This window comes from Pyrgilauda ruficollis, unplaced genomic scaffold, assembly GCF_017590135.1.
Source record: "Pyrgilauda ruficollis isolate IOZ18807 unplaced genomic scaffold, ASM1759013v1 scaffold86, whole genome shotgun sequence".
NCBI lineage: Eukaryota > Metazoa > Chordata > Aves > Passeriformes > Passeridae > Pyrgilauda > Pyrgilauda ruficollis.
The window spans coordinates 3,893,708-3,909,270 of NW_024530599.1; the positions used below are offsets into that span (position 1 = coordinate 3,893,708).

The window sequence follows — 15,563 nt, forward strand, 5'->3', positions numbered from 1 at the left end:
GAAAGGGCTGTGCTCCTTCTCCCAGGCCAGCTTGGACAGGGCTTGGAGCAGCCTGGGCTAGTGAAGGTGTCCCTGCCCATGGCAGGGGGGACAGAACCACGTTACCTCTGTGGTGCCTTCCAACATAAAACATACTTCAGCTCATTTTGGAGAAGTTTTGTGGGACTGGCTCCTGTGCAGGGGCTTCACCCTGTGCAGAGCAGTGACCCACAGGAGCCCAAAGGAGCTGAGCCCTCCCTGAGACCTTTTTGGGGGGCACTCAGAGGGGGACACCCTTACTGCCCCAGAGCAGAGCACCCTCTGCCTTGTGTCATTGCACCCCTTCTGAAAACACACCTTTTGAGGGTGAAATAACCCTCCTCTCCTTTTCTCTCCCTTTTCTAGGGTTGAAACAGCTCTCCAGTGACTGTCACACACTTGAGCTTGCCCAAAGGTGTCCTGACGTGTAAGGAAAGACGAGCAGGAGGAATGGGGGAAGAACAAGCCCGGGGATCTGGTATTCAATCTCAGCTCTGTTCCTGACCAGCAGACAGTGCCAAAAGAGTGTTTTAGAGTCTCTTAAAAAACCTCAGATCATAGTGTGGCCAGGGAAAGATGCACCACCATAGACAGTCAACACTTTTTTGTGTGTGCTTTAGATTTTGCTTCCATAAATTGATGTTAGAAACCAATTGCAATACCTTTTTAGATCTCTCAGAAAGTTTTCAGTTAAAAAAGTATGGGAATATGTTGGAGGAATTCTTCATCACCATTACTCATACACTTATTCACTGTTAGTAATTCCACTTGAACTCCTGAAAAAATTCTGAAACGCTGTGCCTAAAAGTAAAAGAAATAAAATCCAGACTTTTGATTATTCCTCAGAAGAATTAAAACCGTTTGAACTCTTAGACTCTACTTTCAAATAACACTGATGAAACGAATGTCTAGTTGTTATATATTTAAAATTTAATTATATATTTTATGTGAGATATTTACATCTATGTATTTTATACTTACTAATCCTTAATAATTTGGAGTTGTCTTTTTAGAAGCCTCAGCCATGTCTGATGAACTCAACATAAAGCCACTGACTGAAGGGAAAAGAGACTCAGACAAAGACTCTATGGTAAATGTATGTTAATATTTTTGGTCATGCTTCTTAATGTGCTGAGATTTTCTACATAAGTAACATTATTTATGAATCACCCAGAGATTTTCCACATTTTAGAATTTCTGAGTGATATGTAGAGAGCTTATAACTAGGCCAGAAATTGTGCTATGTGCACTTCTCTTTGAAATTTTTCATAAGGAAAAAATTCCTTAAGAGGAGTATAGTAAACATTTGAAATTTCAAACTATACTTCATTTCAAATGGTTAATAGTCTTAATTGTTCCAATATTTTGACTGGTTTTTAATTAAATATTAAAGGCAGGGAATATGATTTCTAAAGTAGACAAGAAGCTATTGATTATAAACTAATTACAAATTCTTTTGGGCATGTTTTGGCAGGCTCATTAACACTCAGCATTAATAGTGACCAGGTGTATGGTCACGTTAATGTCACTGCAGCTCCATCTTGTGGCTGAATTATTATTCTCGATTAATTTTCGATTCTGTAGGAAAAGCTTGGTCAAAAGCAAACATGACAAATTATGAGGAGAGGAATTCATAAACATGGTTAATTCCACTCTGGTTGTTTCTATAAGAAAAATGTGACCGGAAAAAAACCCAGCCCTGAGTGTTTAGTGCTTGCCTTCCATAGCTGTAATTTGTCATGTCTAAGTGGATAATTATAAACTGAGGGATGTTTTAGTAAAATATTATTTAATAAAATGAGAGAAAACATGTCATGAGTATTATGATTATCTGTGTCAATGAGTTTATTAATAATATATACTCTGCCAGTCATGTTTTGTTCCTATTTCGTACAGGTGATCAAAAATTCTGATGGACAGTTTAACCTTGAGGCTGTGATCAAAAATGTTGACACAATGTCCAATGAGTTGAAGAAAATAAATGGTAATTCTGACTTCACCATCCAGTTAAACACAAAACTGTGTAGGACATTCTTCTAGGAGTGTACAGTTGAGAATGGCCTGTTTTTCTGTGTCAGACAACTGGCTTTTAATGTAATGAAGCAATAGCTTTGCTCTTGTGGTTTGAAAAATTAATGGAACAGTAGTTAGAGAGCAATAGAATCGTGTTAGTTAACCATGGCAAACACCTGCTAGGTGATCAGTCATTCCTTTCTAGGAACACTGAGAGTGTTGTAATGCAAATATTGCTAACATGCTGACACCAAGTGAATTTAACCATCTTGAGGTGAGCGAAACAGGCAACCCTGAGTGAGGTGATAGATGAACACTAAAACAATGCTGTCTGTAGATTGCCATTCACTGTCATTCCATAAATACCATGCTGATACACTGCCCTTTGTCTTTCAGTGGAAAGCCAGCTACTGCTTTGTGACCTGATTTTGAATTTCAACCATCCTATGAAGGCCAAAGATTTAAGAGAAGCTGAAGAAAAGACTTGGAGTTTGACTGATTAAGTAACATCCATTTTCTTGTATTGTCTTCTGTTAATACTACTGGAGCTGCTTCTTCTTTCTTCTTTCTTCTTTCTTCTTTCTTTTAATTAAGCTTGAACTGTACAATGATAGCATGGTTTCCTGCAGGTAGACTATTTTTATTTTAAGCTAAACATGTGGAATGGAAAAAAAAAACTAGGTTATTGGTTCTGAGAGTAGTTTTTTTCAACCTACATTTCCCAAACTGAGCCTACTAGGGTGGGAAAGACTGAAGTAATTAGTTAAAAAGGTCAGGAAACTGGGCATGAAGTTTCTCACATGGTTTTCTCCTTTTAAACAAAAACGTGATAGAGCAGTAACGAAAGATTTGAAATTTGCTTCAAGTCACTGTCTTTTGTCTTAGTTGTGCCTGGGGAAACAGGATAAGAAACTGCCAAAGAAGGAGGAACTGCAATTTGTGTTTTGAGCTGTCTTCCTCATCTTAAAAATGTTGCTGAGGAAGGGGTCAAAGAGCAGATTACTTCTGGAAAATCCAAAATGCTTTCCATTCTAGTTTCTGTAATGACTCTCTAATGCAAATAGCTACAAGAATAGGGAGGAGTTTGTGGTTTCAGTGCTCTGTCCTGAAATTTTCTTGGCCCAACATTTGCACAGCCGCTATTTTCATGTAGTTCATTACAATAAATATTCAATCATACTTCACTTGTGGACATGTTTGAATGTTGAGATGTAGCTTTATTCTTACACCAAATATATTTCTCTGAATAATCAAATAGAGATTTATTCTACTTTTAAAAAATATGCAGTGTTAGAATTTGTTATGCCGGTTTATGTTTTATTTCTTTCGCTGGTGCGATGATTTAAAATTAATAAAACACAATTCCATAGGAGGTGTTTCTGGGTTGTCAGATTTTTCAAGGCAGGGCAATGGAATAGAACTACAGTTCGCAAGTCAGTGGTGATATGGGGGATGTTGTTCTTAATTTTAACAGTTTTTGAAAAAGACAGATTAGAACTGACTTTTCTTTCACCAGATTAGTAGTCAATTTTTTAAAATATTGGGCTAGAAACAGCCTTTGTCAGCTGAAGGATTTTTTTAAATGTTATTTTTCACCTTTATTTTTTGACTCATAGTTGCATGGAAATGAACTTTGCTAACTTTGAATTCCAGCTCTTACCTAAACATCTTAGAAAGGAACACTTACAAAACATATCTTTATAAGGAAAACTGTCTATGAAATCATTACAGATAACATCTGTAATGTTATCTGGGAAGCATTACAGATTCTATGGGAGGTATTTTCTACCTTGAATTTTGGTTCCAGTGTTTTAACTGATATAGACACCATGGCTTTAAAGGAGAAAAAGTGTGATAAAAGTCATAATTATCAAACCAAGGTCTTGTCAGACCACAAGGGAAATTGAAACCCAAGTCAAATGGTTGGATAAATCCCACTTAACAAAGGGGCTTCAGTGCTCCTCAGCCACACTTGAATTTTTGAACTGGGTGTGTCCCTTTTTCAATTTAAAAAATACAGTAAAACAGAAAGCAGTTGTGCAAGAGGAACTAAGTTTGGCCTGACTTAGTTTTGCCTGTGTGTGCTTTCTAAGAGATCTGGGGGTTCTGCCACGTAAGGGTCACATGATGATGATTTTGTTGATGTGCTCCCTGTAAAAATGCAGTTGCTTGATTCGGTCAGAAAGACACAGCTGAAGCGAGATGTGTGTGGAGAAAACCTTCTTTCTGAGTGAGATTAGAGAATTGTAGGAAATACAAACTTCCAGCTGTGGGCTGAGGCATGGGATCCCCAGCGCTGTGGCAGAGAGGATGTGCTCTGTGGGTGTGGTGTTCTGGAAAAGTGGGAACAAGAACTTTCACAGCTGGATAACCCAGACACAGATCCTGACAGGCACCTGCATTTCCAGGGCTGGAGGGCTTTTGGTGCCACTGAAACCTGTGTGTCCTTCAGATCTGAGTTGATCTTTTCATAGAAGTGAGCAGAGTTAGATTTATTGAGGAAAAAATTGGCTTTTATTCTGTCTACTCCGCAGCTTTGACAATGTTTGGGTCTACTCTGTATCACTCCAAACAACAAAATTGCTGCTGCAATTCTGATCCAAAAAAAAGAGCTCCTATGAAAGCAGAGGCTTGTATGGATATTTATTTATGGTTCATCAAACTTGATGTGGAAATAATTTCAAGAGGATATACATATCTTGGAAGAAAAAAAAATCTCATGTGTTGTATGATTAATGGACACTTTGTAGGAAAATTTTATTCATAGAGTACTGTATTTAAGGCATAATTTAAAAATAACGGAGTCCTTTTTCTTTGAAACTGTGAATTTTAATGACTTCATTATTTTACTTTGCTGAAAAGGGAAATATCTTCAAGTTTATAAACTTCAGAAGGCTTCAGTACTATATGTGATCATCTCTAAAGTTTCATTTAAATATGTCCTGCAGCATATTTTAACATGCACTGATTTCTTGACCCTCTGTCTTTTCCATCAATCAGAAGAAGGGGTGTTCTTTGGAAGTGGTCAATGATATCTGCTACAGAAGAAAATTCCTGTGGGATGGAAAAAATGAGAAGACTAAGGCCAAAATGTCAGAATTACCAGTAACCAGTAGAAACAAAAGGGTTTTTTTTTAATTCTAAATATTTATCAATATTATAAAAATATATATAAGGTTCAGATCAACTGTTCTCATTCCTGCCATGATGTGTAGTTCAGTAACTCTGTGTACAAGCTGCTGCAATGTTGTATAATTAATTTATACAGTCTTGGTCTGTTTAACACGTGCTGTTGCCACTGTGCTTGATGTGATGGCTGCACTTGAGAGTTCAGAGGTGGCTGATCAGTTCAGGGGTTCTGTCTGGATCAGAACTGCCAGGAATGTGCTGAGCAGTCTGTCTAGTGCCAGCAAACCCACACAGTCCTGCAGGCTGGGGCTGAGCCACCAGCCTGGGAGCAAAGCTGGAACTTGGCAGGTATGGATTAGCTCTCAGCTCTGCATTTCCCTTATCTGGTATCTCAGTGGGAAACAAACATTCCCTAACCAGGCACATGGATTTCTAATGGCTGTGCTCTAAGGCCACCCCTTCATTCCCTGAGTGCAAACAGCATAACCTGACTCTGCTTCCAGCAATAACAATATTCTCCCATGAATAACTGAGACAAGAAGCAGAATTCCAGCCCAGGAGAACAGTCATCTGACACTGAGGAACAAGGCAGGAGATGCCTTGAAATGAAAAACACACAGTACCTCTTTTCCTTTCAAGCTGGTTCCTAACAAGTACAAGTGGTCCTGCTCCTGGTAGCGGATCTGGATGTTGTACACTTTGTCTCTGTACAGCACCATCAGGACATAGGGGTGAGTCACTGTTTTCCTTGAGCTGTCTCTCACCAGGAATGTTCCATCCTGAAACAGTAAAAAATGAAAGATGACAAATAGCAGACACTCCTGGGTTTGATCAGTGTAGCAACTTTCACTAGAGCACTTGTGCTTCTAAGTGTTTCTTCTTTCTGAAATCTTTTTCCTTTCTGATAAGAGAAACTGCACCATTAAAGCATTTAGGTCTTTTGACACATGTGTTGTCTTTCAGTTTGCCACTTCAAACTTTCCTCTCTGTTACAAAAGCAAATTCTAAAGGAAGGTAGGAATGGTGTTGTATGAGGGAGAGATTCCATTAAAGGAGGAAATGAAAAGACCAAGCCTTACATCACTTTAACCAGAAGAGAAGTTCATTTCCACTAAGTGCCAATCACGTTTCCTACATGATGGATTTATAGACAGCTTAAAATAATGACATTGTGTAATTTAGGTAAAGGCAGTGATACTGTATCACTCTCTCTACTTGTCTTAATTTCAGATCTATTTTGACAAATCTTCCATTGAAATCCCTTTCTTAAAGGCACTGAATGGGACCTCATAAACTGGACTTTAGTACAAGTCACTGAAATGGTGCACATGCCATCTTCAGCTCATGGCAAATGCTGTGATGCAGCACAGGGTAACCACAACTCCCACAGCAATAATTCTATTTATCTTTATGGTATTAAAGATTATCTATTAAATATTATATATTTTATATACCATGTTATTATTTAATATATATTTATTCTATTATTTTAATAATGTATTATTATAAATGTATAAGACATTTATTTTTAAATTACTTATTTTAAATTAAATTTATTTATTTAAACTGTAATAAATATTTATTGCATTTTAAATGTATTTATTTCTATTTTTATATTTAATATTAAATATTCTATATTTAATTTATTTCCACATGTAGAGATAAACCTTGTTTGAACCTGCAGTTCATTTGGCTGTGCTCCGTGCCCAGACAAGGGTGGGATTTGCAGTACCTTGTTTATCCTGCGGAGCGCTGCCTCTGCCTCGGGCCGGCTGACGAAGGCCACGTACCACTCCTCCTTCAGAGAGCCCTGGGGCTGGGGACAGGACAAGGACAAGGACAAGGTCAGCTGCCAGGGAATGGCAACATGCAAATAAGTAGAGGGAAATTGCAGTGTGAGGATATGTGGGTCTGTGTGCAGAATCTCCGTGTGTCACGGATCACACTGCTATTTATTGTGCTGCTAAATTGTTTTAAATTACCTGCTCGCTTTGATAAATTTGAAAATATTACAGATCTAGATATTACGCCCCTGCAGGTAAGCTAAGAAAACAGATATTTCCAAATATTTTCAGTAAAAGATTTTAAGTGGCATATTCTCTTTTGTCTACCTGGACACTCGGCACAAAGGCATCCTTTGCCTTGTCTGTCTGTTTGTTTTTTAGCTATCATCTGAGACAACTGTGCAGACTTCCTGTGAATGCACTATTTATGATTGCCCAGCAGTGTTATCACCATGAGTGGTTTGCTCTAAACTTGTTTTATTTAAGGAAATGTGAAGCAAAAATGCACTTAAAAGAATGAGTCCTTTACTTATCAAAGTTTTGTGGAAAGAGAACTGAAAGTTCAATACTGCTTGAAGGCAGTTGTGCAAAACAAGTAATCCAGAAAACAATATTTTTCTTATTTTGCTCTTTTGGGTTTCAACTATTGTTGTTTTATCTTGGTGAGGACAAAATAAGGCACTACAGTTTGACACAGAAAAGGAAACTGAAAGCACTCAGTAGTGTCCTGACAGTGACTACTGACTAGAAAAACAACTTTGTAAAGGTGTTGTCTCTCAAAACTAGAAAACTTGCAGTCTTTACAGTTGTGGTTCATGTTTTGTACCTCATCTTGCTCTGTGTTTGCCTGGTGAACAATCTGTCTGCTAGGAATTGGCAGTGGAGGTCTCATGTCAGCTGGGCCTCTGGAAGGAGATCTGCTGTTGCTGCCTTCAGAGGTACAAAAGTAGAAAAACAATGTTAAAACCAGGAAAATAACTTCATCTGTGCACCCACAGTGTAGGATCTTGATTTTATGAAACATAAAGTATTTTTATCACCCTGCTACTGAGACACCTAGAAATTATTTGAAATCAGCTTTAGGCTTCTCTGTGAGAGCCAGGTTTGTTATGTAAGTCCATCCTTGGTGCACAGGGAATTTAACTGAGCTCTTGTGGTTCAGATCTCCATAAGAAGAGATGAACTTGAAATAGGGGTGACATTTTATCAGTTTCTGCACCACAGTTACTCACTTGAGAGCATCTTGGTTTCTTTAGAGACAGAAGTAACATTGTCTCTTTGCAATCCTTGCCTTCTCAGCAATTAGAAAGTAAAAAATGTCACTGTAGGACACAGCTGTTACCATGTGCAAAAAAAATTACTTGTAAAGCAATTGATGTCTAAGTTTTCTCTATTTTTTTTTTTCTTACAAGATAAATATGGAGCATATTTCAAATGAAAAGCATTTGCTAACCTTTTTGGGGAGTATTAGCATACCACAGTGATTTGCATAGGTCAGCTCTCAGTACTGTACAGAAAAGGATGGTTTCATGAAGTTTGATACTAATTGAACTAGGCAGGAAGCCCAAACTTCATGGGGGAGAAAAAGCCCAAAATCTTTGATTCAGACTAAGTAAGGTACACAAGATGCCTTTCATGAATTTGACAGTTTTCTGTTCACAGTCCACACAGAAAAAAAAAAAAAAATATTATATTGACTGCACTTAAACTACCTTTCAACTTTCATTCACTTAAAAAAGAAAAACAATGTAAGGATGTAGGATACAAACCTGGATGGAAGCGTGGTGGTAGAGAGCCAGTTGAAGACAGGTTTCTAGCACTGTTTAAAAAAAAAAAGAAAAAAAAAAAGAAAAAAAAAAGAGTAGTCAGTACAACTACAACATTTCTCTACATTTCTGTGCTCTGATCACCTGATCTGGACTTTTGTGCCCATTTTACAGAATGTGAGAGCCCCTTGAGAACTGTGCAGGGTGAGGAGAGCCTTCTCTTTTTTTCTTTTTGTTTTTTCTTTCCTTCTTTTTGTGTAGGTGGATCCACCTTTAAGTTTACCTGGAGCTCAGTATCTGGCAATAAGGTAATCAGTAAAGGCCACAGAGACTTCTGTAGCAGGATGAATGCAGGAGAGCATTCAGCTTGTGGAGTTCTCCCAGGGAATGGCTCTGTCCTTCCCCAGAGCAGCAAGCACAGGGAGCAGCTCACCAGATCTTTCTCGCTGGGAGGGTTCCACTTACAGAGTTATTTTTCTTGCAGGTTCTGTAACATTGTTGATAAAAATGCATCTTCACATTTATGTTGCAAGCTGGGAAGGGCCAGCAACATCAGGGACTGGGTTATCTCCCACAAGAGGAAAGGCTGAGGAGCTGGAGGCTGAGGAGGCTCAGGAGAGATCTTTTAAAGCATATAAATACCTGAAGGGAGAGCCAGGCTCTTTTCACTGCTACCCAGTGACAAGACCAGAGGTTCCCTCTGAACATCAGGAAATATTTTTTAATGTGAGGGCAGGCAAGCACTGGAGCAGGTTGCCAAGAATGTTGTGGAATCCCTCTTTCCTTGGAGACATTCAAATGCTATCTGGATGTGGTACCAGGCAGCCTGTTCAAGGTGACCTTGTTGGGTAGGGGGTTGGACCAGAAGACATCCAGAGATCTCTGCCAACCTCAACCAACATCCAAAACTGCTCAAAATGGAGTCCCACTCTTCAATTTCTGGGGCTTTTGTTGTTGTTGTTGTTGTTTCTTCACCTAATTGAGAACAAATTGCCTGCACTCCTTTTCTTTACTGTTCATATTTCTCTTCTGCTTAAATGAGCTGTTAAAAAGGCTCTGAGATAAATATGCTAATTTTGTTTGCACAACAAAAACACCCTATCATTACTTGATTTATGGGAGAGAATCAGTCAACCCAGGGGCCTCGGCTACAGCAAAATTTGGCAATGCACTTTGAATATAAGCAGAAATGTTCATCATAGGAATAGTTCAATTTGCATATGACCTTGCTATTGCTACTGCAGTATTTGTTTTGGTGTCAGCAGTTCCAGAGAATGATGTAAATGTGAGGAATTCATCAAAGAGCCATTCAAAAAATATAGAGATTAGAAAATGTGCATCAGACATGGACTCAAGGAGCCCACTCTAAGTCATCAAAGTCTAAGTCTGTTGCATGGTACATCAGAAATCAAAATTTAATTAGGGGCTCCTCTGTCTGGCAAGTGAAGGTATAACAAATATTTGTAAGTTGAAGCTGGGAAAAAATTGCAGCAAGGTTCACAATTTTAAATAGGAATTATCAACCATTAGAGTAAAATTTAGTGAAAGGGAGGTGAAATTCTTTCAGATTCAACTCCAGACAACCGGGGTTGTAGAGATTTTTACTTTTGAAGTGTGAGGAGTTGTAGCTCTAACACTTAAGGGATCCTAGAGTGTGCAGGACCCCTTTGTCCTGAATCCTGCCTAGTTTTGTAGGAGATGATCCCTTCCCAAAAGGACTGGTCATTCTTATGGACCCTCCAAGCAATGGGAGAGCAATGGGTATCTGAAGAATGGAAGCCTTGTACTGTGTATAGTCTTGATGCCATAGGATTTAGCTTTTTTATTTTTCAGATCCTGCAATGCTTTAGTGTATAGCTCTAAAACTCCATGGCCTGTCAGCTGCTGACATTTATTGAGATAAAACAATTCCTCTCTAGGCCTGGAACTCAAGGACACCTGATTGTCTCAGGCCCCAGAGATGTAAACAACAGTGAACTGGGGGGATAATTTGGCGTAAATTACTTCATTACCTGAAGCTGTAATTGGAGGATTAACCCCTGATATGTAAATGAACCAAACTTAAAATTGTCTGAAAAACTTGTGACCGTTGTCCATCCTGGGTGTAGCCCCTTGGGGGCTTTTGACTGCCCAAGGTGTACCTATTGAAGGCCTTCAATAAATACCTTTTATTCTCTTAAGTTTGTCTAGCCTCTGTTCTAGGTGACCACTCCAATGCATCAGTTTAAAAAACTTCCTTGCCATAAAACAGAGAGACTCGTGTTTTTTTCTTGGTTGCCTGATGTACACTCTCTGCTGCACTGAAACCGAGCTTCAATTCTATAAAGGATTCTCCTGGATAGTAGGAACAGCACTAATTAGCATTGTGTAGTGGCAAGGGCACAGGCTCAGTAAAGAACTACCAAGAGACTGAGATTCAAAAGGAATGACCTATAATGGTGGAACAAACCTTTCTGCAGCAGGAATGCTGTTGGATCCTGGCTTAGGTGGAGGCTTGACAGATTTGGGTGGGAATGCATTGGAGCTGTATGGGGGCAAAGACAGCTGTGGCACTGGTCTTTGCAGGGTTGCTGTGGAGAGGAAGAGAAGGAAACTTAAATCCTACATGAGATATTCTTAAATGAAGTAGAATGAAGAAATTCTGTCACCTTACTGCTATTGAATTAGATAAATATAATGCAATAAACAGTCCTTGATGTGTTAGTTACAGGCTGGAAGCTCATATGGTCAGTTAAGAACTTAAAAGTAGGTATTAAAATTAAAAATAAACTGGAACTGGCTTGAGCAACATTTACATTTTCTAACATCTGTTTTGGATAAACCACAATTCAGGTACCTTAACTGCAGAAGGTGCTTCATGTTTTCCGTCATGTTGCTTCTAAATAGCAGAGTTGATCTCACCTTTTTGAACATCACTCTGAGATTTCTCCCAGCATGAAATAAAACATTTTCTTTCTACGGTGTCCTCAGACCTGAACTAGCATTAAGAGTGGAACAGGTTAACTGTGCTCTGCACAGCTTAAATAACCTTACTGTTTATGGAGGCTTAGGGGCAGTGATAATTCATAGAGATTTGGCCAAATGTCCTGCTTCTGTTACGGAGTCCTTTACCAACTCAATTTCAGAAATCAGCATTCTGCAGTAGTTTATAAACACTGGTGGCACATGGAAGAAGTTCTGCTGCTCTTCATAAAGGTGACTAACACTGCACAGAGCCTGGTGCCAGCAGGGTTTGCTGCGGACTGGGAGACACCAGGTTTCTGTTTCCAGCTGTTTGATGCTGTGTGCAGAACACAAATATCTCTAATGTAATGTATTCCAAAATAAGAAATCCTGCTGTCTGGTAACTGGCTGACTGAAGGAAGCTATTAGCTATTGATTTCCTGGGGTTTGCGGCTTTGATATGTAAATCTGCATCAGAGAATTCTACTGCCTATCAAGCTACCACCTGACTTTAGGAATGGCTCTAATGAAGTAATTTCCTTTGGTTTTTTGGTTTTTTGGTTTTTTTTTTTGTTTTGCTTTTTTTTTTAGAGCTAAGACAAAGAAATATTTCCAGACTTGAAAATCCTTGTAGAATACTTACTGTCTTCTTCATCCTGGGGAGCCAAAAAAAAAAAAAAAATTAGCAACATATTATAACACAGTTCTTAAGAATGTTTTACAAAGCAAAATCTGGACACTGGTGAATTTTGAGTATAGAAGGATTCTAATATCTACAATGTCACTTCCCTCTAAAATGTTGGGCGTTTTGTCTTCATGCAACACCAAATAATTTTTTAAAGTTTTAAACAAGATGTGTGGTAGATGTCCCATAAAGCATCTTGACCTAACATAGTCAGAAACTCTCAGGAGATATAAACTTTCCTTATTCCTTCAAGTAAGTGTAGACTCTCAGAGTTATCTAAAAGTGAAACTTTTAGGTCAGCTTAAGCTGAAAAAAATCCCCAGAAGCCCAAATCTTTTTTAAGCAAAACCACTTCTCCTATGTCACAGAAGAAATCCTGGCCTTATTCTTCCTGTTATCCAAGATAAAGTTCTCAGGGAACAAACTGAGCTTGACACAGAAGAACTGTTCAAAAACATCCCATGAGCCATGAAAGATCCATGAGTATTCCTTACAATTTATAAAAGAAACAAGTTTACCTTTTCCAGCATTATTAGTTTATACAGGTATTTAATTTTACTGTAACCCTTATACTTTTAAATATATACTTTGAGACTATACTTACTTCATTTTTCTTGTGTGGTGGCCAACTGTGTCTGAAATGAAAACAAAACATTCATCATAGATTAAATAATACTCATTCACTTCATGTGCATTAGGCCATATTGTCAACTAGAACATGAATTTATAGTAAGTTTTAAAGATCAATGGATGCAGAAACACTTTTTTCCTCATAAGAACATCTAAGATTCTAATTTTCAGCCATAATGTAATGCATTATTCTAGTCCTTAGCCCATCTTGATTTTGTCAACAAGGAAAATGTCTGATGAATTGATTGTAAGATTAGAGCTTAAAACAAGCTTGTACAATGATGAAACAGTCTTCAAGTCTTGAATTCATAATATTTGACAACACTGCTGGAGCACATCATAAGGATATCAGGCTTTGCTTCTCTGATCAATTATCCTGGCTGGTTAGCAGATCTCAATTATTTCTTCTCTTGTTTGAAGTACAGTCAGTGTTCAGCCCCCAGGTGGTCTAGAAAAGGCTGGGCAATGATGCAGTTCTGCTAGAAAATGCTGCTGGCTGTTAAGAAGCAGTTTTGCAGGCTAATAAAATCAATGGGATGAAAGTACAGTTTTCTTTTTCTAACACCCTAAAACAACAGCAATAGAGCTCATGTAAGAACGTTCCCTAGAACAAGAACTTGCTCTGCTGGAAGAAACAAGGATCATCTATATCTTTGTACAGCTTGGGAGTGAGTCATGCCCCACGTAATGGCTCTTCCAGATATGACTGGAGAGAGTTTTTCTGCATTCACACCTTTCTGCGGCTTCAAGCACATCCTGTGCATATTAATGAACCAAAACTTTGATACCCACAGACCCTCCTGTCATGCAGTACCAGTAAATCAGACCATCCTGTGTTGCTTGTCCATAGTTTTGTTAAATTTCATTTCTCCTTTACTGAATTTCAGTGACATAAGCACTTACTTTCCAGGGCTTTGCTTCCTTAGAGGAGGTGGGTTGCCTCTTTCATATCTGTCACTTGGTGGGACAGGAGGTTTTGGCATCATTGCTAACTGTTCTCCCAGGGATCTAAAGCAGGAGTGAGATGATGAAATAAAGTCAAAATCTGCTTATTAAAAAATAACTGAGAAATACTGGCAATGAGAGGATCATTTGCAGAGGACAAATCTTACCTTAGCTGTGAAACCAGAGGCTGTAAAACAAGGAATAGTTAAGAGAATATGTAAGTGGATCAAAATAGGCAAAAACTATCAATAATCACCAAAAAAAAAAAATTACCTTTTCAGGAATGCCTGGCTTCTTCCCTGAAAACAGCAAAAGCTTACATTTAGAAAAAGTGGAAGTTAATTAGTTAAACTTCCTATGAAATAAATGAGTTTTGAATAAAATTGAAAGTTAATCTTGCTGGTTGAAGAACTCATATCCTGAGATGTAAGCCAGAAAAAATATTTTGGCTTTGCAAGTGATGGTAAAATTGCAATCTCTCTTATTGAAGGGAAATTTAAACATTTTCAACATGGCACGTGTCACAATCATATTATCTAAGATTCAGCTTTGAACTACTGGATACTTTCTTGCCATTATATAACAGATAAGAGTTTAGATAATAAATAAAATTGTAGAGTCATATCTGTAGATGTTTTGTATAATGTGGTTTTCAGGTCTGAAGGAAATGCCATTTTTTTCTGTGTCTTATTAATTCTTGGCCTTCTTTTAAGTCTGTTGCCACATTACCTACAGCAGTGTATGCAGAGTTTCATTACCTTTGTATGCAAAGGTGGTTTCTTCCTTTAACCTGCTAAATATTTCCTTGTTCAATCACCTAGGTGTACATCAAACCTTTATTGCACAGGGTTCTCATAATGTATTTCTGTTCACCTGTCTGACCTGGGGTTGCTGTGTTCTGCATGAAATTTCTCTCCCACTTTGTAAGCTCTGCTCACACCATTTATTTATAAACACATTACTTTGATTACATTTGGTTGAGCCTTGTTCTTTTGCATTAATTATATACAAACTGATGATTTTCAGTAATTAAAGCAACCCCAGTGATATTAATGTGAGCAAATACTGACCTGATCCTGGGCTTTCTCTTTCATATGGGGGAGCAAGGCGATCCAGAGACGGTTTGGTGCTTCTGTCTATAGAAGGAGCTGGGGCTAAACACAACAACTGTGTGAGATCATTTGGTGGTACCAATATATCTTTATTTTGCATAGATTAGAACTGGTGTTACTTCTTAAAACAACAATTCAGACTCCTGTATGAGTACAATTATATGAGTACAGTTGTTCTTAAAACAACAATTCAGACTCCTGCATAAGGAGCAGAAGAGAGTGGAACTGAGGGAAAAGAGGAAGAAGTGCTGCACAGGCTGTGGGAAAGCTTTACAAAGAGAACACCAGCTGTACTCACGTTTCAAAGGCTTCATGTTTCTGTCTCTGCTCAAGTCGTTGTTGCTTGGTGGAGGAGGGAAAGCTGGCAGCTAGAACAAATATTCCACAAGTGGTTAAAATGTGTCTTCACCTTTCTGTTTGGAATGTATTAACCCCACCACACTCATCTGCCAGTCTTGTGTGGCACAGCACAAGGAGCAGGTCTCTGCTCAGTGCAGGGAGGACAGGAGCCAGGCACCCTCCTGAAGCATGACAAAAT

At 38.4% G+C, this 15,563-nt stretch overlaps 1 protein-coding gene across 3 annotated transcripts in view; it reads right to left on the reverse strand.

Moving 5' to 3' along the window:
* Positions 1-4,688: 4,688 nt before the first annotated feature.
* Positions 4,689-15,563, reverse strand: part of LCP2 (lymphocyte cytosolic protein 2) — a 33,505-nt gene continuing 22,630 nt past the window's right edge. For all 3 annotated transcript variants that reach the window (XM_041488056.1, XM_041488054.1, XM_041488057.1), the window contains 13 exons: positions 15,324-15,393; positions 14,984-15,067; positions 14,187-14,212; positions 14,081-14,100; positions 13,872-13,976; positions 12,943-12,973; positions 12,297-12,309; positions 11,160-11,280; positions 8,714-8,763; positions 7,771-7,874; positions 6,893-6,976; positions 5,784-5,939; positions 4,689-5,085 (listed from right to left, as the gene is read on the reverse strand). In XM_041488056.1, coding sequence (XP_041343990.1) covers positions 4,963-5,085; positions 5,784-5,939; positions 6,893-6,976; positions 7,771-7,874; positions 8,714-8,763; positions 11,160-11,280; positions 12,297-12,309; positions 12,943-12,973; positions 13,872-13,976; positions 14,081-14,100; positions 14,187-14,212; positions 14,984-15,067; positions 15,324-15,393 — 987 coding nt within the window. In that variant the 3' untranslated portion in view covers positions 4,689-4,962. The remainder of the gene's footprint in view (positions 5,086-5,783; positions 5,940-6,892; positions 6,977-7,770; positions 7,875-8,713; positions 8,764-11,159; positions 11,281-12,296; positions 12,310-12,942; positions 12,974-13,871; positions 13,977-14,080; positions 14,101-14,186; positions 14,213-14,983; positions 15,068-15,323; positions 15,394-15,563) is intronic.